The sequence below is a fragment of the Mus musculus genome, chromosome 11 (genome assembly GCF_000001635.26).
Source record: "Mus musculus strain C57BL/6J chromosome 11, GRCm38.p6 C57BL/6J".
NCBI lineage: Eukaryota > Metazoa > Chordata > Mammalia > Rodentia > Muridae > Mus > Mus musculus.
In genome coordinates this window covers 120,558,952-120,582,208 of record NC_000077.6, presented here as the reverse complement: position 1 = coordinate 120,582,208, position 23,257 = coordinate 120,558,952, and the positions used below count along the sequence as shown (strand labels likewise).

Genomic DNA, 23,257 nt, shown 5'->3' with positions numbered 1-23,257 from the left:
CTCAGGAGGAACTGGAGTGGCTGGCACAAGCACACGACCGGGAACCCCCCCAGCCAGGCCCTCCACTAAGGAGGCTCCATCCTCAGCGTCGTGAAACACGCCTGGCGGTGATGGTGCACGCCTTCAATCTCAGCATCCTGGAGGCAGAGGCGGGCGCGTCTCAGGGATGAGGTTCAAGATAGGCAGGCAGCCCGTTCCAAGGAAAACCGCTCCTCACAGCAAAACCATACAACTTCTAACATACGGGGGCTCGGGGGGCACGCAGTCCCCAGAGCAATGCGCCAGGCAGCACAGCTACAGGGCACTGCGGTCGGTGAGGACTGTGGTTCTGTTGACTCTGAGGACAATGGGACAAGGGCCAGGCACGGCAATCAGGGAACCCTGGGAGCCACAGAATGGCCGCGCGACGCTGCTCTGGAAGAGCCGGCTCTCGTGTCCCACAAACCCTCGCACCCGGCATTCGGCAGAAGGCGCGAGGGCGCCGGCCCACGCGGGACGCGCCCACGAGGCCCGCAGCAAAATGGCGACGGCGCCGACCCGCGCCCCCTGGCGGCGCATGCGCAAGGCGACCCCGCCCGCGAGAGCGGAAGTCTTGTGACCCCGGAAGTGACCGTCCGAGCGGCGGGCGGCGGACGACGTTCGTCATTTGGTGCGGGAGGGAGCGCGAGAGCGGCGGTCGAGCCTCCGGTGAGTGGGCGCGTGGCGCAGCGCGGTGCAGTGCGGGAGGGGAGTGGGTTGGCTTTGTGCGGCGTCGCGGGCGACTGCGGCGCTCGCGGGCGGGGCGCGGTCACCCGGGCGGGCGGGCGGGGCGGGCCAGGGCGGCAGCGCAGGTCCTGCCGGAGGGGCCGCGGCCCCCCGGGCCTGCGCGCCTGCTACCAGGGGACCCCCTTCCTCGGCCTCGCGGGCGGGGTCCGGCGCGGGGCCTGGCCCGGGGCTCCCGCCGCGCGGCCCCGCCCCGCTCGGATTGCGGGCTCTACGGAAGTGCGGGCCGCGCCCTGATGCTGTCGCCGGCGGCCACGCTTGGCGTCGGGTGGGGTTGTCTGTAGCCTCCGGGTTTCGGACCGCCGCTTTATGTGTTTCCTTGGCGGACACCTCTCAGAGGGACAACGGCCGGGCTCTTCCCGGGACCGCTGCGCATTGCCTGTAGGCATCACAGTGGGTTTCCGAGAGACGTTTGGGAATCTGCGGAACTGAAAGGCATCTAGGCGCTTCCGTCCTGGTTGGTTCCTCACCGCCACTAAAGGTTTAGGGTCAGGGCCCAGAAACAGGCTCCTGAGATTTATTTGCAAGCGGTGCACTAGCTCCCAAGTTGCATACGCAGACCCTCACTAGAGAGGACAGACCTGCGTATTTAGGATCCCCTTTGGGCTCTTGGGATTTAAGCGGTCATCACATAGTTGAGCTTAGGACAGTATTCCATTGGAAGGGACGAACAAACAGACCCTTGTCCTGCACGTGGCTAACATACAGAGCATCTCCCTGTCGGAGAACTTACCTCCATGACCCAACCCAGTAAGATGAGAGCCTGGGCAGCTAGGGACAGCAACAGGACCCCAGGGATTTAGTGTTGCGTCTGCCAGTTCAGTTCGGTCTGGAGGCTTATTCTTAGTGGGGAGGAAAGGTGTTTTGCTTCTCTGAGGAACAGGCTGTGGTCCCATTTCGTTGCTTGGGGTTCTAGTCCTCTCAAATGGGCCTCTGCGTAGGGCAGTGGCAGCATCCTCTCAAAGTTCCAGTCAGGTGTCCTGCAGGTGTCAGGGTCTGCCTAGGGTGGAATGCCTCCAGGCTGTCACAGTCCTGCTCATGCCCCGCCCACAGGTGTCCCAAGCTAGAGGTAAGCATGGCAGAACAGGAACCCACTGCTGAGCAGCTTGCGCAGATAGCTGCAGAGAATGAGGAAGATGAGCACTCTGTGAACTACAAGCCTCCAGCCCAGAAGAGCATCCAGGAGATCCAGGAACTGGACAAGGACGATGAAAGCCTCCGAAAGTACAAGGAGGCCCTGCTGGGCCGAGTAGCTGTCTCTGCAGGTAGGTGGCTTGGAGGAAGGATGTCATCTAAACCTGTGCCCAGTCTCTTTCCAGACCACTCTTCCAAGGAGTGAGTTTAAAAAGAAAAATCTTAAGGGATGGGACTCTGACTCTTAACTCTCACTCTGCAGACCCCAACGTCCCCAATGTCATTGTGACTCGACTGACCTTGGTATGCAGCACTGCCCCAGGCCCTCTGGAACTGGACCTGACAGGTGAGTGGGTATTAGAATCCCTGGGTGGGGCCAGCTGGCATCTTGCCTCTACCCCTAAAAATAATTTTCTGCACTGATGCCCTCTGGTGGAGAAGAGGGGAAGTGCAGCTAGGGGCTTGCCGAAGCTCTGCTTTGTGTCAGGGAAGGGGCTGGGGAGAGTGAATGTAGCAGGGTGGAGAGCCCTTCAAGCAAGCAGTCAGCGGAGACTCCTCCTCAATACAGGTGATCTGGAGAGCTTCAAGAAACAGTCGTTTGTCTTGAAGGAAGGTGTGGAGTACCGGATAAAAATCTCTTTCCGGGTAAGGTGGGGGCTTTGAGAGGCCTGGAAACAAGGGGCAGAGGGGCAAGCCTGGGAAGGCAGCTGACCCTGGCTCTGTGTCCCCACAGGTGAACAGAGAGATCGTGTCCGGCATGAAGTACATCCAACACACATACAGGAAAGGGGTCAAAAGTGAGTGGGCGGGCCATAGAGTGGGGAGCCATTGGGCCTGGGAGGGGCGTGCAGCACCAGTAATCCTGCCTCTCCTGTCCCTCAGTTGACAAGACTGACTACATGGTCGGGAGCTATGGGCCGAGGGCCGAGGAGTATGAGTTCCTGACACCCATGGAGGAGGCTCCCAAAGGCATGCTTGCTCGGGGCAGTTACAACATCAAGTCGCGCTTCACAGATGACGACAAGACTGACCACCTGTCCTGGGAGTGGAATCTCACCATCAAAAAGGAGTGGAAGGACTGAGCTCCAGCTGGGAGACGGGCAGGGCGACGGACAGACAGAAGGACCGACATGCCCCACCCTAACCCCCTACCTACCCCAAACCAAAGTGCTGACAGGACCTCCCTCACCCGTCATTCCTCCCTAGTCCACTCAGGCAGTCAGCTCTCCTGTCTGCCCCTCCTCCACCTCCTGCCCGCAGGCCCCTGTGGTCTCCAGTGTCACATTGCTGCTTCTGCCTGTGCAGTGGGGGAGGGGTTCCAGCCCAGGCCTCCAATCTGCTGTGTCCCTCCAGGTTCCCTCTGTCTTCCCTTCCTCAGGCCCTGGCTTCTAGAATGGAACAGAACACTGTCAGGGTTGTCCAGCCCACCTTGTCTCTGTCGCAGCATGGGGAAGGGCTGGGCTATCTGTCCTCTAGTCCCACCACTCCCTGGCCAGGTCATCCATCACTGTCAGTCACTGTCTAACCATGATGCCTTAACATGTGGAACGTGTGCTGGGGGCCGTCGCTAACTCTTAACTCCCTGTCTGCATGAGCATGTGCTCTCCCTGTCCTCGCCTCGTCTGCCATCCCCATCCCAGTGACCCACCCAAGGGAGGCCTGGGGTGCGCTGCTGTTGCTTCCTGCGAGCCTGGCCAGCTCTTCCCCTCCCCGTGGCCAGGGTTGGGGGTGGCTCCAGTAGCTAGGGGAGGGTCAATTGCCAAAACTCGATGCCTCCAGCCCCATCTAGGAGGCAGGGTAGGGTGCCTCATTCCTCTGCCTTCTCTGTCCCTTGTAGGCAGTACTCGGAGCCCCTGTCCCCACAGAGAGCCCCTGAGGGACAAAGCCAGCCGAGCCTTACTTGTCTCACCTGGGCCACGTGGCCTGAACCTCGTGCCTGGCCTGTCAGTATTTATTGCCTCCATTTGGGCCAGCTGGCCTGATGCCTCTGCCCTGGTTCTTGGTGCCACCATCCCTGGGCCGACCCTCCCTGGACCCAGCCAGGACAAATGTGGGACCAAGTTCACACAGTTGGGAGCTGTCTCCTGTGCCTCCCCTCCCTATCCCCAGTCCCTGTGTGGTGTCTGCCAGGCCCAGCCTCAACAGGCAGAGGAGCCTGTCCCTGCTTCTCTTCTGACTGGGAAATAAACACCCCTGAAGGAGTCTGGGATTGTGTGGTCTGTGCAGCTTGTGTTGGGGTTTTGTAGGGAATGGTAAGAATCCAGTGGAGGGTGGATGTCCCTCAGATCAGATGTCCTGGCTACAAGGTTGTCTGCTGCTAACAGCCCTGTTTTGTCTTTGCTCCTGGCTTCCTGTGGAGATGTGAATATAGAACAAACCCCAGGCCCATGGGTCACAGTGCTGGCCCTGGGCATAGAGGGATTGCCTGAGTCAGCATATCTAAATTTCCCCTGGCTGGGACTTGCCCTCAGTATGGAGCCCTGCTGGAAGATCAAACTGATCTGGCTCTGAACAACTTGCATGTGTAGGTCGACCTGGTGAGAGAGTTCCCTATGCCTGTTAGTGAGGCTAGTTGGAACAGGAAACCGAGCCTCTGCACATCTCCAGTACTGTGCTCTCTAGAGCACCCACGAACCTAGGGAGAAAGGGCAGGACCACTGAACCATGAAGCTTGTAGCAGAACCCTGAAAAGCCACTAAGCCTTAACAGGGCTCTTGTGTAGCTCTCTGTAGTGACCACAGGGAGGCAGGATTACTTGTCTGTCTTCAGCACAACCAAAGGTACCTAGTAACCTCAAAACCCCATCCTGCCTTTACAGGAGTCAGTCTAAAAACTTCCCTTTTCAGCCTTATGCTAGCTTTGGAAAACCACCCTCTGATGAAGCTGTTCAGGAAAGTGGGTGTACCAGTTGTGTAGCGAGTAGTAATCGGCTACTTTGCTGGAGCCCTGCCAATCTTGCCTTGGGGTCCACCAGTGGTGAATAGTGTGATGAACCTTTATTGCAGGGGGCCAAAAGATACCTTTTTGTCTTGTTGCTGACAGCTGACCATAAATTGGGCCATGTCCGCCATTTTTACTAGATCCATCGGAGCCAAAGACTGGCGGACCCCAGAACCAACCTTCTGTGGGACACTAACCTGATAATAGCAGCTCCTTGTACTAGGCAGCCAAATTGTTGATCCAATCCTTACCCAGAACTCTTCCTGGCCCCAGCAGTCGGGGCCTGAGCAGGGTGAAGCCTTTTCTCCAAACTGCAGAGCCAACCAGTCTCCTAGCTCATCCTTAAAGTGTTTATTAGATGCTCTCAGCGATGCTGTTTATCAAATAAGGGCTTCTGAAGCTCTCTTTGGACCAAGATACTTAATCTTACAGCTCTGAGTTTGTCCTAGGCAGCTAAGTGTGTGAACTCAGACCCTAAGTTCCAAGTGTACAAGCCTACTGCCAACAGCTAGGACTTTGCTCTGGCTCCTCCCAGTGCAGGTTAACTCAGAGTGGCCTCAAAGTGCATGATGTGTTTCCTAGGTCCCAAGTCTAACCAGATCCTCCCAATCTCACGCCCCCTAACCTGCCTCTGTGGAGAGCTGTTGCAAGGCCCTCAGGAGCCAGGCATTCTCCACAGCAGCTCCTCTCTGACTAGGACTCCCAGGAATTGCCTAGCTTCTTGGCTCTTCAGACACCTATAGACAGGCCTCCTCTCCTGAGGAAAGTGATGGGCTGTAGGTAGTACCAGTTGATGAGCAGTCAGCTTCCATGCTGTGTAAACATCTGCTATTGTGATTTACAAGACCCTTCTCTGCCCAGCACAATCCTGTACCAACCAAAGCTACCATCCCCATAGCCGTGGACACCATTCTGCTTCCCGCTTGGCTGTCATCAGCTCTTTCAGTTCACCCTCCAGGTCAATCAGTCTTGGAGTCAATCTGCTGTCCACCCTACTGGACACCCTGCCAGGTGTGTCCCTCCAAAAGGGAGTTGCTTGGTTCTGAGAACTCTTAGGAATAGTCAAAACCTCCAATAACTCAACCTATAGTTGATGAGCATCTTCTCTGAGTAAGACTCCTGCCTGAAGGATATTTCAATGCATTTCCAATGGCCCAGAAAATGTGTAATACTCAGTGTGGGTCTTACAGGACCTTGATACTAGGTTGTCCAAACTAACACCTCTTTTCAGCAATGGCAGCTGCTCTTAGAAGAAGTAAGAGAGGCCTTGGGAAACAGAACTAAGTCATCAGCTGGGCCCTCAAGGGCTTGTAGATGTTCAGGTGATCTGACCTGCATTCTCAGGTTGGGACATACTACCCTTATATTACTACCCATATATTATCTGGCCACTCAACAAACCCAGAGGGCCCAAGAATTTTAGGCCTCTCTCTGACTTCTTTCCAGTGGTTGATTGCCTGGTAGAAGCCAGTGCAGAGATAGCAGACTTTTTTTTTTTTTTTTAAGATTTTTTTATTTATTTTTGTTTTTTCAAGACAGGGTTTCTCTGTATAGCTCTGGCTGTCCTGGAACTCACTTTGTAGACCAGGCAGGCCTCGAACTCAGAAATCCACCTGCCTCTGCCTCCCAAGTGCTGAGCCACCACGCATGGCTTAAGATTTATTTTATTTATGAGTACACTGTAGTAGTCTTCAGACACACCAGAAGAAGGCACTGAATTCCATTTCAGATGGTTGTGAAACACCATGTGGCTGCTGGGAATTGAACTCAGAACCTCTGGAAGAGCAGTCAGTGCTCTTAACCACTGAGTCATCTCTCCAGCCCTGATAGTAGACATTTGAAGACATTCTTTAGTCTAAGATCCTGTGATCATCAGGAGAGTGTCACAGCTGCCCCTCTGTTCCTACAACGTCAGCAGCCCTACTCTGTTATGTGGATATGGCAGCTGCCTGCATTGAGAGCTTTATCCATTCTGTGTCTGACACAGAGCCCAGAGGCAAACTGAGACTCAGCCCTGGTCCTGAAGGCAAGTTGTCTTTAAACTATCACACTCAACTCCCTCCCCTGCCCTGTTCTTTTCCCTTCCATAGACAAAACATCCCACGCCTAGCATTTAATTACCAAAATCCTGAAACTTTTTTTTTTTTTTTTTTTTTTTTTTTTGAGACAAGGTCTCAAGTAGCCCATGTTGTCCTTCAGCTCCTGGTATATTTTACTATACCTGTAATTCCAGTCATTTAGGAGGCAGAGGCAGTACAATTGCTCAAAGTTCGAGAGGCCAGGCTAGTCTACATAGTGAGTTTCAAAAAAATATATAGGGCTAAAGAAGGGGGACAGGGGAGACACAAAAACAAGACAGAAAGAGCTAATCCACCTGCCTCTCTCAAATACTGGGATTACAAGGGAACACTGCCATACCAGCGAACATTCTTCTCTTTTTTCACTTTTTGAGACAGGGTTTCTGTGTAACCCTGGCTGTCCTAGAACTTGCTTTGTAGACCAGGGTGGCCACACACAGATCCAACTGCCTCTACCTCCTGAATACTGGGATTAAAGGTGTGCCACCAGTGGCCCGCTCTTTTGTCTCTAGTTCCAAATAATGGTTTCTAGAACAGCTCAAGGCAGCTAAAAAAATCACTGGGAGATAGCAGCATCATATATGAAGCTATTTCTATTGTACCCAAGTCAGGAATGTGTACAGGCACTAAAGATAGGCAGAGAAAAAACCAAGCACCTAGCCAAGCTGCTGCTAGATTAGGTACTCTTCCAGGGCAAATTCATTCATAGCTCTCCTAGGCCTGCAAAGTCATCCCGTATATACTCGAAGGTTTCCCAGTGAGCTCCGACCAGGATCTGACTCCCTCTCTGCCTACACTGAATGGGTTGGGGCACAAAGGACTTGGTCTTCAAGGGAAGAAACTCACACTAGATAAGAGGAGTTTCTAGTAGGAAAGGTAATACATGCATGTCCTTATTGACAACGTTGCTAAAGAAGCTACTGCCAGGCAGTGATGGCACACATCTTTGATGCCAGCACTCTGAGGAGGCAGAGGTAAATGGATCTCTGAGTCCAAGGCCAGGTTGGTGTCTATCGAGTTCCAGGGCTATACAGGAAAACACTGTCTTGAAAAACTAAAAACAATTAAAAAAAAAAAAACTATCAAAATACAAAACCATATGCCATATTTCTTGTTTTTTATCCATTTCTGAGAGCAGTGTAGTACTAGTCAATCTATATACTTAATATTTGGGTGTTTGCCTTTTCTAATGACCCTTGACAATCAGGATAGTTTTCGTAGTGGGAAGTGAAAAAAGAAGATGCTTCTAGGAGTGAGCTCCCGGGCTGGGCGTGGAGAGCAGGTCGGTTGACAGCCGGGGAGCAGTAAAGAAAGAGAAAGATGGACCGAACACGGACAGGGACTGCTCACAGCTGTAACTACAGCACCCAGTGGGCCGGTGCAGATCTTTTAAGTATTTCCTCGGGTTCCAGGCCAGCCTGTGTACAATGAGTTCCAAGTCACTAAGGGATAGAGACACAAAGTAGAAGATGATTCTGGAAAAGGAAGTCCAACCGAGACAAAATGTGACTCTCGTACGTAATGGAAAGGCTGATTCACAGAAGCCAAACCTTTTTATTATTCAGCCCAACGAACTCAAGAGCCATTTCAACATGTGGTCAGTATAAAGCGGACGGCACGGACTGCTTTCTCCACTTCCCCAGCAGCTTCCGCAGAGGTCTCGGGCACCGAATTCCGAATGGTGGACAGGAGCCTCGGACGACCACGGGGCGCCCGAGAAACGTGCCCGCGGCGTGGGGACACGCCTGGCAGCTACCGCAGCCGAGAAAAGCACAGAACACCGACCCCGAAACTAGGGTCCGTCACCCAAGACCTGGGCAGGGACCGCACGAGCCGCACGCGCACCGGAAGTGGCGTCCCTGGCTTCCTTGAGGAGACTTGGGGGCGGTGCCAGTACGGAAACGCGGTCCAGTCAGAATGCAACACGAGGGGCTTCGGAGGCGCAAGCGTAGCCCCGCCCAGGGGTCCGGGACTCCGCCCACTGCCACGTTCGACGGAGAATCGGGCTGGGTACGCGCATCTCTCCACCAATCAGGAGCCACGAGGCCGGGCAGCGGAAAGCCGCAGCCATTCCAGACGTGTGGAAGGCGTGGGAAAAGTCGCCAGTCAGAAGTCCAGAAAGAGAAAGTTGGCTTTCGCCAGCGAATCAGACGCTGGGGGACATTGGGTTTGTGCGCGCGCGCGCGCGCCGTGGCCAATCCCAGGCAAGAACCGAAAGGCCTCCGGGTCTTTGTCGACTTGGTGGCCCAGCCTTGAGTGGGTGTCCAGTCCCCGCACGGCGAGGGCGGGTCTCTCAGCTCCTTGGCCAATCGGAGGGCGCGGCGGGGCGCATGCGCACGGCGGCTGACGCGCGCAGCGAGGGGGAGGCGTGGGCGCGTCCCCGGCCCAGGATTTATAAAGGCGAGGTCTGGACCGACGCGCGCTCTCGTCGCCTTGGCTGTCCCGGCGGCGCCAACCCAACTGCCCCGCCCGCTGCAGACGTCCGACATGCTGAGCCGTGCTTTGCTGTGCCTAGCCCTGGCCTGGGCGGCTAGGGTGGGCGCCGACGCCCTGGAGGAGGAGGACAACGTCCTGGTGTTGAAGAAGAGCAACTTCGAGGAGGCGCTGGCGGCGCACAAGTACCTGCTGGTGGAGTTCTGTGAGTGCGCCGTGGGCCTGGGCGGGGGGGGAAGGGCCCCTTGTCCACGGACTCCTCCGGGCCGCCCTCTGCGGCACCCAGCACTGTCCTGCGCGGCCGGCCCCTCTTGAGTACGGTGGCCCGTAGCCCTCAGCTTGCCCCACGGAACACGGACTGGCCGGTCCAGAGCTGCACCTCGCGGGTAGCACCTACTGTAAGCTTCTCTGCTTCCAGTTGTCCCAAGAGCATCCTTCCTACCCAAAGTAGAAGTCGTTGTAGTCAGAGCTCATTGAGGGGGACTGCGGGATTGAGAATCAAGAAGGTATCTTTGTGCACGACGTCCACATGGCCAGAACCTTCTGTTAGCTGGGAAAAACAGAGTGGGCTGTGTGAGCAGTTAGCAGTTCCGATAGAGTAGATCAAACGCTCTTTACTATGCCCACCCTACCTGTAACTTGCCGTATACCGGGAAGCAAGCCAGATCTAAGCCTTTACTTCTGCTTACAAGTGTGTGAGCTCCAACACAGCTGCCAGGTTGCCTTGACAGATTGTCACATTCCCATAGTAGAAAGAACAGCTTTGGATAGGCATCTGGACACGTACTTGCTACATATAGTGCTGGCCCAGCAACCTTTTAACTTTTCCTAGATTCTGAGTGGTAAACCCCAGGTATACACTGACCCTGATTGCTGGGGGCAGTACGAAGTTACAAGTCAAGGATGATTTTACAGTGCTGGTGGTCACAGGGCAAAGTAGGGATTGGGGTTGGTTTGTCACTCGTGGCCTCTGTCCTCATATTGCCCAAGAGCACCAGCTATCAGTGCAGTCTCTTGACTGCATTAAGAGGGGTTATCTTGGTATGCTGATAAGGTTTTTATGAAAGGAAGTACAAAGGGAAGAAATAGACCTGGATAGAGGACTACCTTCCAATGTCCTGGTTTCTTTTACAGATGCCCCGTGGTGTGGCCACTGCAAAGCTCTGGCTCCCGAGTATGCCAAAGCTGCCGCAAAACTGAAGGCAGAAGGCTCTGAGATTCGACTAGCAAAGGTGGATGCCACAGAAGAGTCTGACCTGGCTCAGCAGTATGGTGTCCGTGGCTACCCCACAATCAAGTTCTTCAAGAATGGAGACACAGCCTCCCCAAAGGAATATACAGGTGTGACCCTAGAACTGCCCTTTAATAACTGTGTAGGCTTTGGGAGCAAACCCACAGGTGGGGGAAAAAAGGCAGGGAGAGGCCCTGTTCTCAAGTGGGTTCTATATCAACTCTTGCATGTGGGAGCTGGGGAAAGTTCCTCCTTTGGAGTACTTCACAGGAAGTGTCACATCTGTGATGACCTGAGTAGCCTGCTGGCTGAGTTATCTGGTGATTGACCAATGAGGAGGAGGAGGCAAGTGCTTTGCTCAACACACGGGGCTTTGAACTATTGGTGCTTCCAGGAATGCAGTGCTTCCAGATAGTGTAGGCGTGACACTTGGGTGACGCTTTGTAGCTGTCACTCACAGGGTGTCAGTACCAGGCCAGGTATTCATGATTCTCACTGCATTTGTACCTTTGGGAACCTTTCATAGTTACAGCATTCTAGTTGTTGGTGACTAAATGCAAATCCAGGTGGATCACCCAGCCACCGCTAAAGGAATTTTTGTGGAGCCTGGACCTTGATATAGGCAATTCAGTTAGTTACTACAAGCAAAAGACTTGGGCTTCAGCTGGAGGCGGTGGCACAGACCTTTAATCCTCCCGTTTGGGGGTAGAGGCTGGTGGATCTCTTTAGTTTGAGGCTAGCCTGGTATATAGAGATACATACATACATATACTCATGCAGACATACACACTCACATATGTCATATAAAGTATCTATATATCTCCCCTTGAGAGCAGTAGTGTGCCACTCTAGTCACCTTCCTAGGCTATCTGTGGTCCTTTTTAATATGACTTCACTATTGGAGTAGAAAGTTCCTGTCCACCAGGCAGTGGTGGCACACACCCTTAGTCCCATTACTTGGGAGGCAGAAGCAGGCAGAACTCTCGAGGCCAGCCTGCTCTACTGCTCTACAGATCAACTTTCAAAACAGCCAAAGCTACACAGAAAACCCTGTCAATTAAATTAAAAACAAAAACAAGTCGGGCGTTGTGGCGCACGCCTTTAATCCCAGCATTGGGGAGGCAGAGGCAGGCGTATTTCTGAGTTCGAGGCCAGCCTGGTCTACAAAGTGAGCTCCAGGACAGCCAGAGCTATGCAGAGAAACCCTGTCTCGAAAAACAAAAACAAAAACCACCAAGGCTCTTTGCCCAGACCTTGCTGTACTGGCTCGCTTGTGAGCAGCAGCTGGGAAACAGAGGTGTGAGCATCGTCCAAGTGTGAGGCCATCCTGGTGTGGGTCTCAGCCACCTGGGTCTGCAGAGTAAGACCTCATCTGAAAAGCACGCAGTTTGATCGGCAGAGCACTTGCCTAACATGAAGACGCAATTACAGTCACTACCACTTTATAAACTGGGTACGGTGGTGTTGTGTTTAATCTGGGTTTGTGTATGTGTGCATGCGCACACCTGAAGCATAGTGTATACTTGTTTATCTTGTGCATTCTTCCAGAAGAGTATGTTGGATCTCCTAGAACTTACAGGCAGTTGTGGGTCACCTAAGGTAGGTGCTGGCAACCAGACCCAGGTCCTTTTAGAAGAGTAGCAAGTGTTCTTAAGCTATTGAGCCATCTCTCCGGCCCCCTGTCCCCAGTGGAAAATTTATTTATTTATTTATTTTGGTTTTTCGAGAAGGGTTTCTCTGTGTAGCCCTGGCTGTCCTGAAACTCACTCTGTAGAACAGGCTGGCCTTGAACTCAGAAATCTGCCTGCCTCTGCCTCCCAAGTGCTGGGATTTTTTTTTAAAGATTTATTCATTATTTATTATATGTAAGTACACTGTAGCTGTCTTCAGACACACCAGAAGAGGGCATCAGATCTCATTACGGATGGTTGTGAGTCACCATGTGGTTGCTGGGATTTGAACTCTGGACCTTTGGAAGAGCAGTCGGGTGCTCTTACCCACTGAGCCATCTCACCAGCCCCCAAGTGCTGGGATTAAAGGCGTGTGCCACCACTGCCCGGCACCAGTCAAAAATTTAAAGGAAAAAAAAGCAGGTTTTTTTCTTAGTCAGTAGTAGTGGCACACTTTTTTTTTTTTTTAATAAAGATTTATTTATTATTATATGTAAGTACACTGTAGCTGTCTTCAGATATACCAGAAGAGGGCATCAGATCTCGTTACGGATGGTTATGAGCCACCATGTGGTTGCTGGGATTTGAACTCTGGACCTTCAGAAGAGCAGTCGGGTGCTCTTACCCACTGAGCCATCTCACCAGCCCCGTGGCACACTTTTTTAACCCCAGAAACTCAGGAGGCAGGCGGATCTGAGTTTGAGACCACATACCAAGCTTCAGGACAGTCCGGGTTACACAAAAAAGAAAAAAAAAATTTTTTTTAAAGATTTTTTTATTTATTATATGTAAGTACACTGTAGCTGTCTTCAGATCTCATTAAGGATGGTTGTGAGCCACCACGTGGTTGCTGGGAATTGAACTCAGAACCTCTGGAAGAGCAGTCAGTGCTCTTAACCGCTAAGCCATCTCCAGCCCCCAAAACAAATGTTTTTAATGACCACAGTTACTTTGATGTTCAGCGAGGCTCTGGGTTCTCTGAGTGAGCTGTGTCTTGTTTGGAATCTGGCAGCTCAGCTTCTTGTTGGCACTAAGCTGTAGAGTACTGGTAAATCTAATGTTAGACGTGCCTTGATTAGTCCAAAAGGCACAGTCCAGGAGGAGGGCGTCTTCTGTCAGCCTCTCCCTTAAGGAGGGAGCAGGCTCTCTTTCTCACCGTGTCTGCTTTGACTAGCACTCAAGCACACAATATTTTTCCAGTTCATATCCATCTGGGAAGTGGGTAGGGCAAGTTCCAGACAGGAACACCTGGCCCACCGGAGGTGTCAGAGTCAAGTCAATCCTGTTTTGGGGCAGCAGAGCTAGCACTGAGGTTGGCTAACCCCACATCTCTAGGGGTGTAGCCTCTTGTGTGAGTACTGTAGGAATACCTGAACAAGAGTGTTCAAGGAAATATGGGAATGCGAACAGATTGAGGAGAAATGCTTAGTCAGCAGGACATATTTTCAGATGTGTGCAGTCTTTCCTCCGGTGAGTACCACGGTGTCCTCTTCTGGAATCCAGAGGCTGTAGCCAGTTCTCTATAGGAGAATATTTTGCTCTAGTAATAGGCTGACCTATCCTGAGCCTCACGGGCACAGCTCAGAAGAGGGATGCAGCGGCAGGATGGGTGATACCCTGTTTCACAGGAACTTGCATTTGTTTGGGGTATAGCTGGCAGGGAAGCTGATGACATTGTCAACTGGCTGAAGAAACGCACGGGCCCAGCAGCTACAACCCTGTCTGACACTGCAGCTGCAGAGTCCTTGGTGGACTCAAGCGAAGTGACGGTCATCGGTTTCTTCAAGGTAGAGCTTTAAGAATTCCATTTTCTCTGTCTACTGTCCGCACAGAGGGAGGGGCCCTGCTGTTTTTCAGGAGCACTGCTCAGGGTTGGCCACCTCTGTTTTTCCCTTCCTATTCTAGGACGTAGAGTCAGACTCTGCCAAGCAGTTCTTGCTGGCAGCAGAGGCTATTGATGACATACCTTTTGGAATCACGTCCAACAGTGGTGTGTTCTCCAAGTACCAGCTGGACAAAGATGGGGTGGTCCTCTTTAAGAAGGTGAGTGCCCCTTGGGCAGCTGTGCCCAGGGCAGGTCAGATATTGGTCTGCAGGGGGTGGTGTTGCCTGCTCATATTGGGAAGGACCAAGTGGGCTGATGGGGTGGATGGTGATCAAGGATCTCTGCTACATCATTTTGGAGTTGTGCTATGGCAACCACTTCACACTGTGGCCTTTGGAACAGCTTTCTTGACCACCGACATACTGGGTCTCCTGAACAATACAAGGTGGTTGTTATGGCAAGATAAGAGTCTTACACTGTAGCTCTGGCTGGCCTTGAATTCACTGTATAGCCCAGGGTGGCCTTCAGTTCATGGTAGGTCTCCTGCCTCCATCTCTCAAGTGCTGAAATTACTGATCTGAGCCACATACCTGACCTTAAACTTTTTTTTTTTAATTTTATGTGCATTTGTGGGGGTGCCAGATCCCCTGGAACTGGAGTTAAAACAGACAGTTGTGAGCTCCTCTGTAGATATGGGGGATTGAACTGGGATCAGCTGAGCTATCACTCTTTACCACTGAGCCATCTCTCCACTTTTAAGTTCCTAGTCTAGTGGTATTATTTCCACAGTGCCAAGAGACTAGGCTTTTTCCTCAGCCCAGACAAGAGCTCTAGAATCTTTGGATGTGTGACCCCTGTGCTGACTCCCACCCTTATTCCCCGCAGGTCTCCTACCTAAACACCTGTAAATTCCAGTCCTATTGTCACTCTTCTGTAGACAGTGTGTGTCCTTGCTATGTATTCCTGTCTCAGGGACTAAGCAGACTCTAGTGTTGCTGAGGGGGCCGAGGGCTGCTTTGTCTTTTGTCCCGAGAGCCAGGGTGATACCTATCCGTGGTTTTGCAGTCCAGCTGTACCAACGTGGGGATTCAGTCTGGGCAGTGGTAGTGCATGACTTTAATCCCATCTCCCAGGCAGAGGCAAGCAGATCTCTGAGTTGGAGGCCAGCCTCATGTATAGCACTAGATCCAGCACTAGTCAGGGAGGAGTACACAGAGAAACCCTGTCTCAAAAAAAACTAACAAAAAGCCAAAAAGATAGGAGACTCTCATGTCAGCCAGGTAGGTTGTGTAGTGGACTGGTGAGGACAGATGAAGCATAGCTGAGAGGGTCTGATTGGTCTGGAGCCATGTTAGCCTAGCATCTGACATTGTTCTACGTGTATGTGTATATGTGTGTGTCTGTCTGTTGACATTGTTCTATGTGTGTGTGTGTGTCTATATGTCTGTGTCTGTCTGAAAAGGTTTCACCAGTTTGAGGTTGAATGAATTTGAAGGAGAAGAATAGTTTGGACATCTGCAGGGGCAGGGGAGCAACAACCCCCCCTCAGCTCACGTCAGTGCTTCTGTCTGCTGTCTTCACCCAGCAGAGGACCTAATGAGAGCAGAATCGCTACATTATTAGATGTCTCGGTACATTTGTCCAGAAACTTTACAGTATCTTGTCTGATGCGAGGTATGAGAAAACTCTGGGTGAAGTCTTGACACAGCAAAAGCTCTTTTCGGGTTTTAGAAATTTTCATTCAAGCCAGGCATGTGATCACACAACACACCTTTAGTTCCAGAAGCAGGTGTAAGAGCTATAAAGAAACCTTGTCTCAAAAAAAAAAAAGAAAGAAGGAAGAAAAAACTTGATTGCTCTTGCCTTTAGGTGCAGATCTGCTGTTTAGACTGTGTATTTGGGAAGGGTGGGTCGTTGTTTGGTTCTTGGGTGGTTTTTCATCTTTTTAAAGATAAATTATTCTAATAATATATACATTTGAGTATTTTGCCCATGTGTCTGGTGAACTGTATGTATGCCTGATGCCTGCAGAGGCCACAAGAGGGACATTAGACACCCTGGGTCTGGACAGTTATGATCTGCGATATAGGTCCTGTGGTCCTCTGTAAAAGCATCCAGTCCTTTTCATCACTGAGGCACACACACACACCCTTTTTTTATTTTTTATTTTTTTCTAGGCAGGATGTTGTGTAGCCTGGGCTAGTTTTTAACTCTATAGCTGAGACTGCCACCCTTGAATTTCTGATCTTCCTCTCCTGAGTATACAAAGACACTCAGTGGTTTGGGGTTTGTTTGTTTTGCGTTATAGACTTACTCTCTGGCCAAGTCTGGTTTCCTTCTGTTCCCTTCTTTGGGATATTAGCTCTACCCACTGAATGAGCTGGGTTTTCCTCTCTACCTCAGGGAACTCTCTGAGGCAGACTAGTAGGGCCAGATAGGTTCCCCCGTGAGGCAAGCCAGCCAGCTGTGGGGTGAAGTCAGTTGCTACTTGCTTTGTGTTTTGCCTGAAGGATGACATGCAACCTGGATTGAGGACAGAGCTGAAGAACCAAGGAAGCCAGCCAGGGCCACTTGCATATTGTCTGTCATGACCTGGTGGGGCTACTAGTTCTAGAGAAGTTATGGCATCTGGGTGAGATCTTCAAACCAGGCCTCTTTGCAGCAGCCCCCACTGAGCAAGAGCTGTTTTCTCATAGTAGACTGAAGGAATACTGTGTGATGTTGTCAAGAGGATAGCAGGCCAAACCAGATGGTCAGTTTCGCACGCTGCCCTCCAGTGGGAGGCGGGAGGGAGGCACAGGAACATTGTTCTATAGAAGGAGGAACCTCGTGGGTGGTGATGCTGACTCAGCATCACACCTGGAGATAGTATTTGAGGGCACCCTCCTTACTTGTATCTTCCAGATAGCACGCAGTACATTCCATTCGGTATCCATTGTGGCTGGCGAGGGAAAGATGGTGTAGAAGCCAGTACCCTATAGGCTCAGTCGGAATTTAAGAGCACAGCGGGCTCAGCCTGGCTATTCACATTCCTGGCTGTGACCTGCTATGAGTGTTTAAAATGAGTATTGCTGTGCTCCTCCCACCCACCTACCCCCCTTTTAAAATGGTTTTTACTTGTGCGTGTATTTGTGTGTCTGTTGTATGGATTAGATCCCCTGGAACTGGAGTGGTAGGCAACTGTGAACTGCGTGCTGTGGTGCTGAGAGCATCACCGTGCTCCTGGAAGAGCAGTGCATACTCTCTGCTTCCTTTTTCCTCCTGACCTGGAGAGGTATAGGAGAAGATGGCCAATGAGAAAGATGAGCAGTCAGTGCCCACATCCTTGCATCCAAGTATCTTGGCTCAGAAGTATTTGGAATAAGCTGGGTTTGATAGTACTTGTCTGTAATCCTAGCATTCAACATGCTGAGGCAGGAGGATCACAAGTTCGAGGTCAGATTGGAATACAGGTTAAGACCCTGTTTCAACAAACAAACCAAAAACTGGGCATGCAGTGGTAGGTCTCTGAGACCAGCCAGGGTTCCATGCATGGTGAGATTGGAAAACAACAGTTATACCTGTATCTAACAGGAGCAGGCTTTTACCCCTTGTCATTGCCTAAACCATACAGTGTAACAACTAGTTGTATTTGCAGTGTTATGAATTGTCAGCAGCCAGCTTTATTTGTTTTTTTGTGGTTTTTTTTGTTTGGTTGGTTTTTTTTTTTTTTTTTTTTTGGTTCTTTGAGACAGGGTTTCTCTGTGTAACTCTGGCTGTCCTGGAACTCATTTTGTAGACCAGGCTGCTCTCAAACTCAGGTCCTCTAGAAGAGCAGCCAGTGCTCTTAACCATGGAGCCATCTCCAGCCTCTTTGTTTTTCTTTATCTAGCAGATAGCCTGAGAGGTCTGGATCCCTCTCTTCATTGTTGCCCTGACTCCAGCCTTATCCCTAGTGAACCACTATTTTTTGAAACAAGTACCTACCCTCTCAGCATTTAGCTCTGGAGATTCCTGCTCCATTCTGTAAGAGCATGAAGCCTCTGTAGTGATGTCTGCTGCCTTGGCCTGGCAGAGACGACATTAGTTCATGCCTGTGCAGTTCAGTCAGAGCAGCAGAAGGACCATGAGCCACCAGACATGGGGTGTGAACCTGCCACTGGCTTGTGGGCAGGGTGTATCCAGCTTAGGCTGTTGGGGGACATGCAAAGCTCACAGCCCCCTTTCTGTCCGTAGTTTGATGAAGGCCGCAACAACTTTGAGGGTGAGATCACCAAGGAGAAGCTTCTAGACTTCATCAAGCACAATCAGCTGCCTTTGGTCATCGAGTTCACTGAACAGGTGGGGGGGCCCTGAGGTAGAGTGGGGGGGGCTGGGACACTGGGTGTATAGCAGAAGACAGATGCAGTATTGCTTCCTGTTCCACAGACAGCTCCGAAGATTTTTGGAGGTGAGATCAAGACACACATTCTGCTGTTCCTGCCCAAGAGTGTATCTGACTATGACGGCAAGCTGAGCAGCTTCAAGAGAGCAGCCGAGGGCTTCAAGGGCAAGGTGAGCTACCTCAGGACACCGGGTTCTTTTACAGGGGCTAGCAGTCTGCTGGTCCTCTGTAGTGCTACCCACTAGGGCCAGCCCTGTTGGCTAGCAAATACTTGTTACTCTAATTAAGCAGCCCCAGACTTAAGAGCTGTTTCAAGGGTGTGAGCATATGGCCAGAATTTGTCTAAATGTGTCTTTTCTCCCCCAAGATCCTATTTATCTTCATCGATAGCGACCACACTGATAACCAGCGCATACTTGAGTTCTTTGGCCTGAAGAAGGAGGAGTGTCCCGCTGTGCGGCTTATTACCCTAGAGGAAGAGATGACCAAGTACAAACCAGAGTCAGATGAGCTGACGGCTGAGAAAATCACAGAGTTTTGCCACCGCTTCTTAGAGGGCAAGATCAAGGTGTGTAGTTGGACCTGAATTGTGGTAACACCGTTAAGCTTGCAAAGGAGGTTCCACCCGAGGGATCCCGGGCCTTGGGCTTCCTATAGTACCTCTTTCAAACGCTGAAGATGACAGCGCACGTTCCTTAGCATGGTTCCTCTGATGGTTTGAGGACGCCGTTCTTGTCATATACCAAGGTCAAGGCGAGGGAACCATAGACAGACTCCCTCCTGGTGTACTAGCCTAGCCATGCACCAAGGTAGCTTCAAAGCCACTAGGACACTTGATCTGCATTTTAGTTGGTCAGCCTTGAAGACTTAGCCTTCTCTTAACAGATTCCTGGCAACATCAGCTCTGGTTTCTGGAGGGCAGTGTGTCTCAGCTCTTCCGGAGTTGGAGTGTGGGGCAATGTTGTACCTGACTGTACTTTCCCTCTCTCCACTTTAGCCCCACCTGATGAGCCAAGAAGTGCCTGAAGACTGGGACAAACAGCCGGTAAAAGTACTGGTTGGGGCGAACTTTGAAGAGGTCGCTTTTGATGAGAAAAAGAACGTGTTTGTTGAATTCTGTAAGTGAGGATCTCTGGGTTCCCAGCTTGGCTCCATAAGGGGGCTGGCAACCTCAAACGTCGGTGGTGGCTCTGTCCAGGACGGGCTCGCAGCACTGCTCTCTTTCAGATGCCCCTTGGTGTGGTCACTGCAAGCAGCTAGCCCCCATTTGGGATAAACTGGGAGAGACATACAAGGATCATGAGAATATCATCATTGCTAAGATGGACTCAACAGCCAATGAGGTGGAAGCTGTCAAAGTACATAGCTTTCCCACACTGAAGTTCTTCCCAGCAAGTGCAGACAGAACGGTGTGTTTTCCACCCTATGGGCTGGTGGGCAAACAGTTCTTCAGACACTCCTGCTATACGGCAGGTGCTGATCTATGCTAGGCCCAGTTCAACCCTCTTCACTTCCCTTCCTGCAGGTCATTGATTACAACGGCGAGCGGACACTGGACGGTTTTAAGAAATTCTTGGAGAGTGGTGGCCAGGATGGAGCAGGGGACGATGAGGTGAGTGTGGCCACCTCTGGGTCCATGTGGGAGGTCCTAGCTCAGGCTTTGACTTGGACTTTGGTGGCCATGTAACAGGCACAGCTGTGACCCTAGACTTTGCCTTTGGTTTGAAAGAAGTGCTCGATGGTTACCACTTAGACAGCAGGGATGTTAAAGGTGCCTTTCAAAGCCGTCCTATAGCCTTCTCTAACCCTGCTGTCCTAGAATTCACTCTGCAGATTAGGATTGCCTCAAACTGAGAGATCCACCCTCCTCTGCCTCCTGAATGCTGGAATCAAAGTTGTACGCCAGCACTGCACAGCTGATTCCTGTTATTGTGTACTTAAACTTCTAGCCAATTGTCTGTTGTTTGCTCTGTGGATACCACACACTAGTTACTAGACTAGAGAGTAGACATAGGCTGCCTCCCACTCAGTAGATCTATACCTAGGAAGCTCGGCTTGCTTATGACTGTTAACCTTGATGTTGCTGATATGGAGGAAGCAGAAGGCAGATCAGGATTTGATAGGGTGGAGCTTGAGGTCCACCTAGAAATCCTGTTGAAGTGAGAGGTATACTGGCCCCAAGGGACCTATTGGGGAGTAGAGTAAGTGCTGCCTTCTGTCCATATGCAGTACTCTGCACTCCACACACAGCCTGGCAAAGTAACCAACGGCTGCTGTGCTGCAGCTTGTGCTGGGCCTGTTGTCCCTGCCTGGGCTGGGGCTCTGCAGGTTCCTAGCACCATTCCTGGTTGGCTGGGGTTCCTGACTGGAAGACATGCCGTGTCTTGCCTTATACACAACCAGGCCACTGCTGGTGATGGTGGCCAGGTCCTTGGTGATCAGCGAGTGCTGGTTTCACTGAGGACAGCCAGAGTGTAGCTTTGTTCCTTTAACTGCCCCTTCCTTCATCCAGGACCTCGACCTAGAAGAAGCTTTAGAGCCAGACATGGAGGAAGACGACGATCAGAAAGCTGTGAAGGATGAACTGTAGTGCAGAAGCCAGATCTGGGCGCCTGAACCCAAAACCTCGGTGGGCCACGCTCCCAGCAGCCCACATCTCCGGAGCCTGAGCCTCACCCCAGGAGGGAGCGCCATCAGAACCCAGGGAATCTTTCTGAAGCCACACTCATCTGACACACGTACACTTAGACCTGTCTCTTCTTTTGCTTTTCAATTTTGGAAAGGGATCTCTGTCCAGGTCAGCCCCTCTTGAAGGGCTACCTTTTGTTTTAATTGGTGGTGTACTTTTTTGTATGTGGAATTTGTCCCATGTGCTTGCTAAAATGTTTGGGGATCTCCTCACACTGGTAATGTCTTTCCTGTTAGAGAGGTTTATGCTACCACTTCGCATTTCATCTGTGAGGCATTTCATCTTTTAGACATGTCTTCATGTCCAGCTACTTGTTTCACCATGGCAGACCTCCCTGAGCCTTCTTCCTGCCCTGGGTAGGAAGTGTGGCTCTGGGTCTGTGGTCACTCTCCACCTTGTCCTAGTGTTGCCATGGTAGCATGGCTTTGTAGTTTGCATTTAACCTGGGGATCTATGCATCCTGTCAAGAGGGTGGGTCCCCATCCCCGTGTGTGGAAAAGAGACAGTGTGGCTTGCTGCCAGGCTCAGGCCAGGTCTGGACAGCTCTCACTCTCCTCAAGCCAGGACTACCGACCAGCCGGCTATGGGCACATTACTCTGTGGCTGCTGGATTCTTTTCCAGCATGGCCTGTGGCCTGTGTGAGGCAGAACTGGGACCCTTGATTCCCAGATTGGGAGTCAGCCAAGGACACTGGGGCTGAATGAAATGCCCATTCTTCAGGCATTTCTACCATAATATTGGAATTGAACACATTGGCTAAATAAAGTTGAAATTTTACTACCCATTGTCACTGCTGCTTTATTTTGAGCTAAGGGAGCTGAGCTGAAATTCTGCCACCAAAAGGGATAGCGGGCATCTGTCATGCATGCTGTCATACAATAACCTTACATTCACAATAACTTTAAATTCAGGATTGAGCCTCAAGAAGGTGTATCCTTGCCAGGTGGTGGTGACACCTTTAATCCCACCACTTGGGGGGCAGAGGCCAGCCTGATCTACAGAGTGAGTTCCAGGATAGCCAGGGCTACACAGTGTCTCGGGAAAAAAAAAAAGGTACCCTCCAGAGATCAGGAATGCAACTCCCCAAGAAAAAAAAAAAAAAGGTGTTAAAAGTAAGATATTTCTGCCAGGCGGTGGTAGCGAACGCCTTTAATCAGCACTTGGGAGGCAGAGACAGGCAGATTTCTGAGTTCAAGGCCAGCCTGGTCTACAGAGTGAGTTCCAGGATAGCCAGGGATACACAGAGAAACCCTGTCTCAAAAAAACAAACAAAAAAAAGTAAGACATTTCTGAAGCTGTGGATGAAGATGGTTGGTAGAGTGTTTGCCAAATATGTATGAAGCCCTGAGTTTGGCTCCAGTAGCAGCACACACACGTTAGCTTTGCATATGGAGACAACAGGGTCAGATGTGCAGGGTCGTCCTCATCCACATTTCAGGGTGTTTAAAACCACTCTGGGCTACATCGAAGCATATGTTAGAATATTCCAGCAGGGATGCTCGCACATGTTTATGATCACAGTGCTTAGAAAATGGCAGAAAGCTTGGGAATCCGAGGTCATTGACTGTGCAAGTTCACAGCTTAAATAGCTTCTCCCCCCAATTATCAATTTTACCAATTTTCAATTGTTATCAATCTTCTGCTAGGCCTGCATGATGAAGCAAGCTTGTGGTCTTCACACTGGGGAGGGCGAGGCAAGATGATTGTTTTCAATTTGAGGCTAACCTGGGATGCACAAAAAACCCTCACCTTGTTTTTCTGTTTGTTCTTGAAGATGGTTTCTGTGTGACTGGCTGTCCTGGGACTTGATCTGTCCTCAAAGATCCACCTGCCTCTGCCTCCAGTGTCAGGATTAAAGGCTTGTGCCACACTATTTTTGTTTTGTTTTTAAACGCTCTGGTTGGGCTGCAGAGATGGTTCAGTGGTTAAGAGCACCAACTGTTCTTCCGAAGGTCCTGAGTTCAAATCCCAGCAACCACATGGTGGCTTACAACCATCTGTGATGATATCTGACGCCCTCTTCTGGTGCATCTGAAGACAGCTACAGTGTACTTAGAATAATAAGTCCTTTAAAAAAAAAAAAAAGCTCTGGTTAACAGTGTTTGCTGTGCCAGGCATGGTGGCACACGCC

At 51.1% G+C, this 23,257-nt stretch overlaps 2 protein-coding genes across 3 annotated transcripts; both read left to right on the top strand.

Annotated features, from left to right (window-relative positions):
• Nucleotides 1–584: 584 nt before the first annotated feature.
• Arhgdia (Rho GDP dissociation inhibitor (GDI) alpha) lies at nucleotides 585–4,110 on the top strand. 2 transcript variants are annotated; one of them, NM_133796.8, is made up of 6 exons: nucleotides 585–687; nucleotides 1,816–2,027; nucleotides 2,159–2,242; nucleotides 2,465–2,541; nucleotides 2,630–2,693; nucleotides 2,779–4,110. In NM_133796.8, the coding sequence occupies exons 2-6, from the start codon at nucleotides 1,838–1,840 to the stop codon at nucleotides 2,976–2,978; spliced, it is 615 nt and encodes a 204-aa protein (NP_598557.3). In that variant the 5' UTR covers nucleotides 585–687; nucleotides 1,816–1,837; the 3' UTR covers nucleotides 2,979–4,110. The 2 variants fall into 2 exon arrangements, with proteins under 2 accessions (NP_598557.3, NP_001350354.1); NM_001363425.1 differs by lacking the exon at nucleotides 585–687 and adding an exon at nucleotides 962–1,219.
• A 4,845-nt stretch (nucleotides 4,111–8,955) lies between these two features.
• Nucleotides 8,956–21,911, top strand: P4hb (prolyl 4-hydroxylase, beta polypeptide). The gene is made up of 11 exons (NM_011032.3): nucleotides 8,956–9,552; nucleotides 10,482–10,688; nucleotides 13,902–14,035; nucleotides 14,154–14,291; nucleotides 18,289–18,393; nucleotides 18,481–18,606; nucleotides 18,804–19,004; nucleotides 19,434–19,554; nucleotides 19,664–19,845; nucleotides 19,962–20,048; nucleotides 20,949–21,911. The coding sequence occupies exons 1-11, from the start codon at nucleotides 9,402–9,404 to the stop codon at nucleotides 21,024–21,026; spliced, it is 1,530 nt and encodes a 509-aa protein (NP_035162.1). The 5' UTR covers nucleotides 8,956–9,401; the 3' UTR covers nucleotides 21,027–21,911.
• Nucleotides 21,912–23,257: the final 1,346 nt, after the last annotated feature.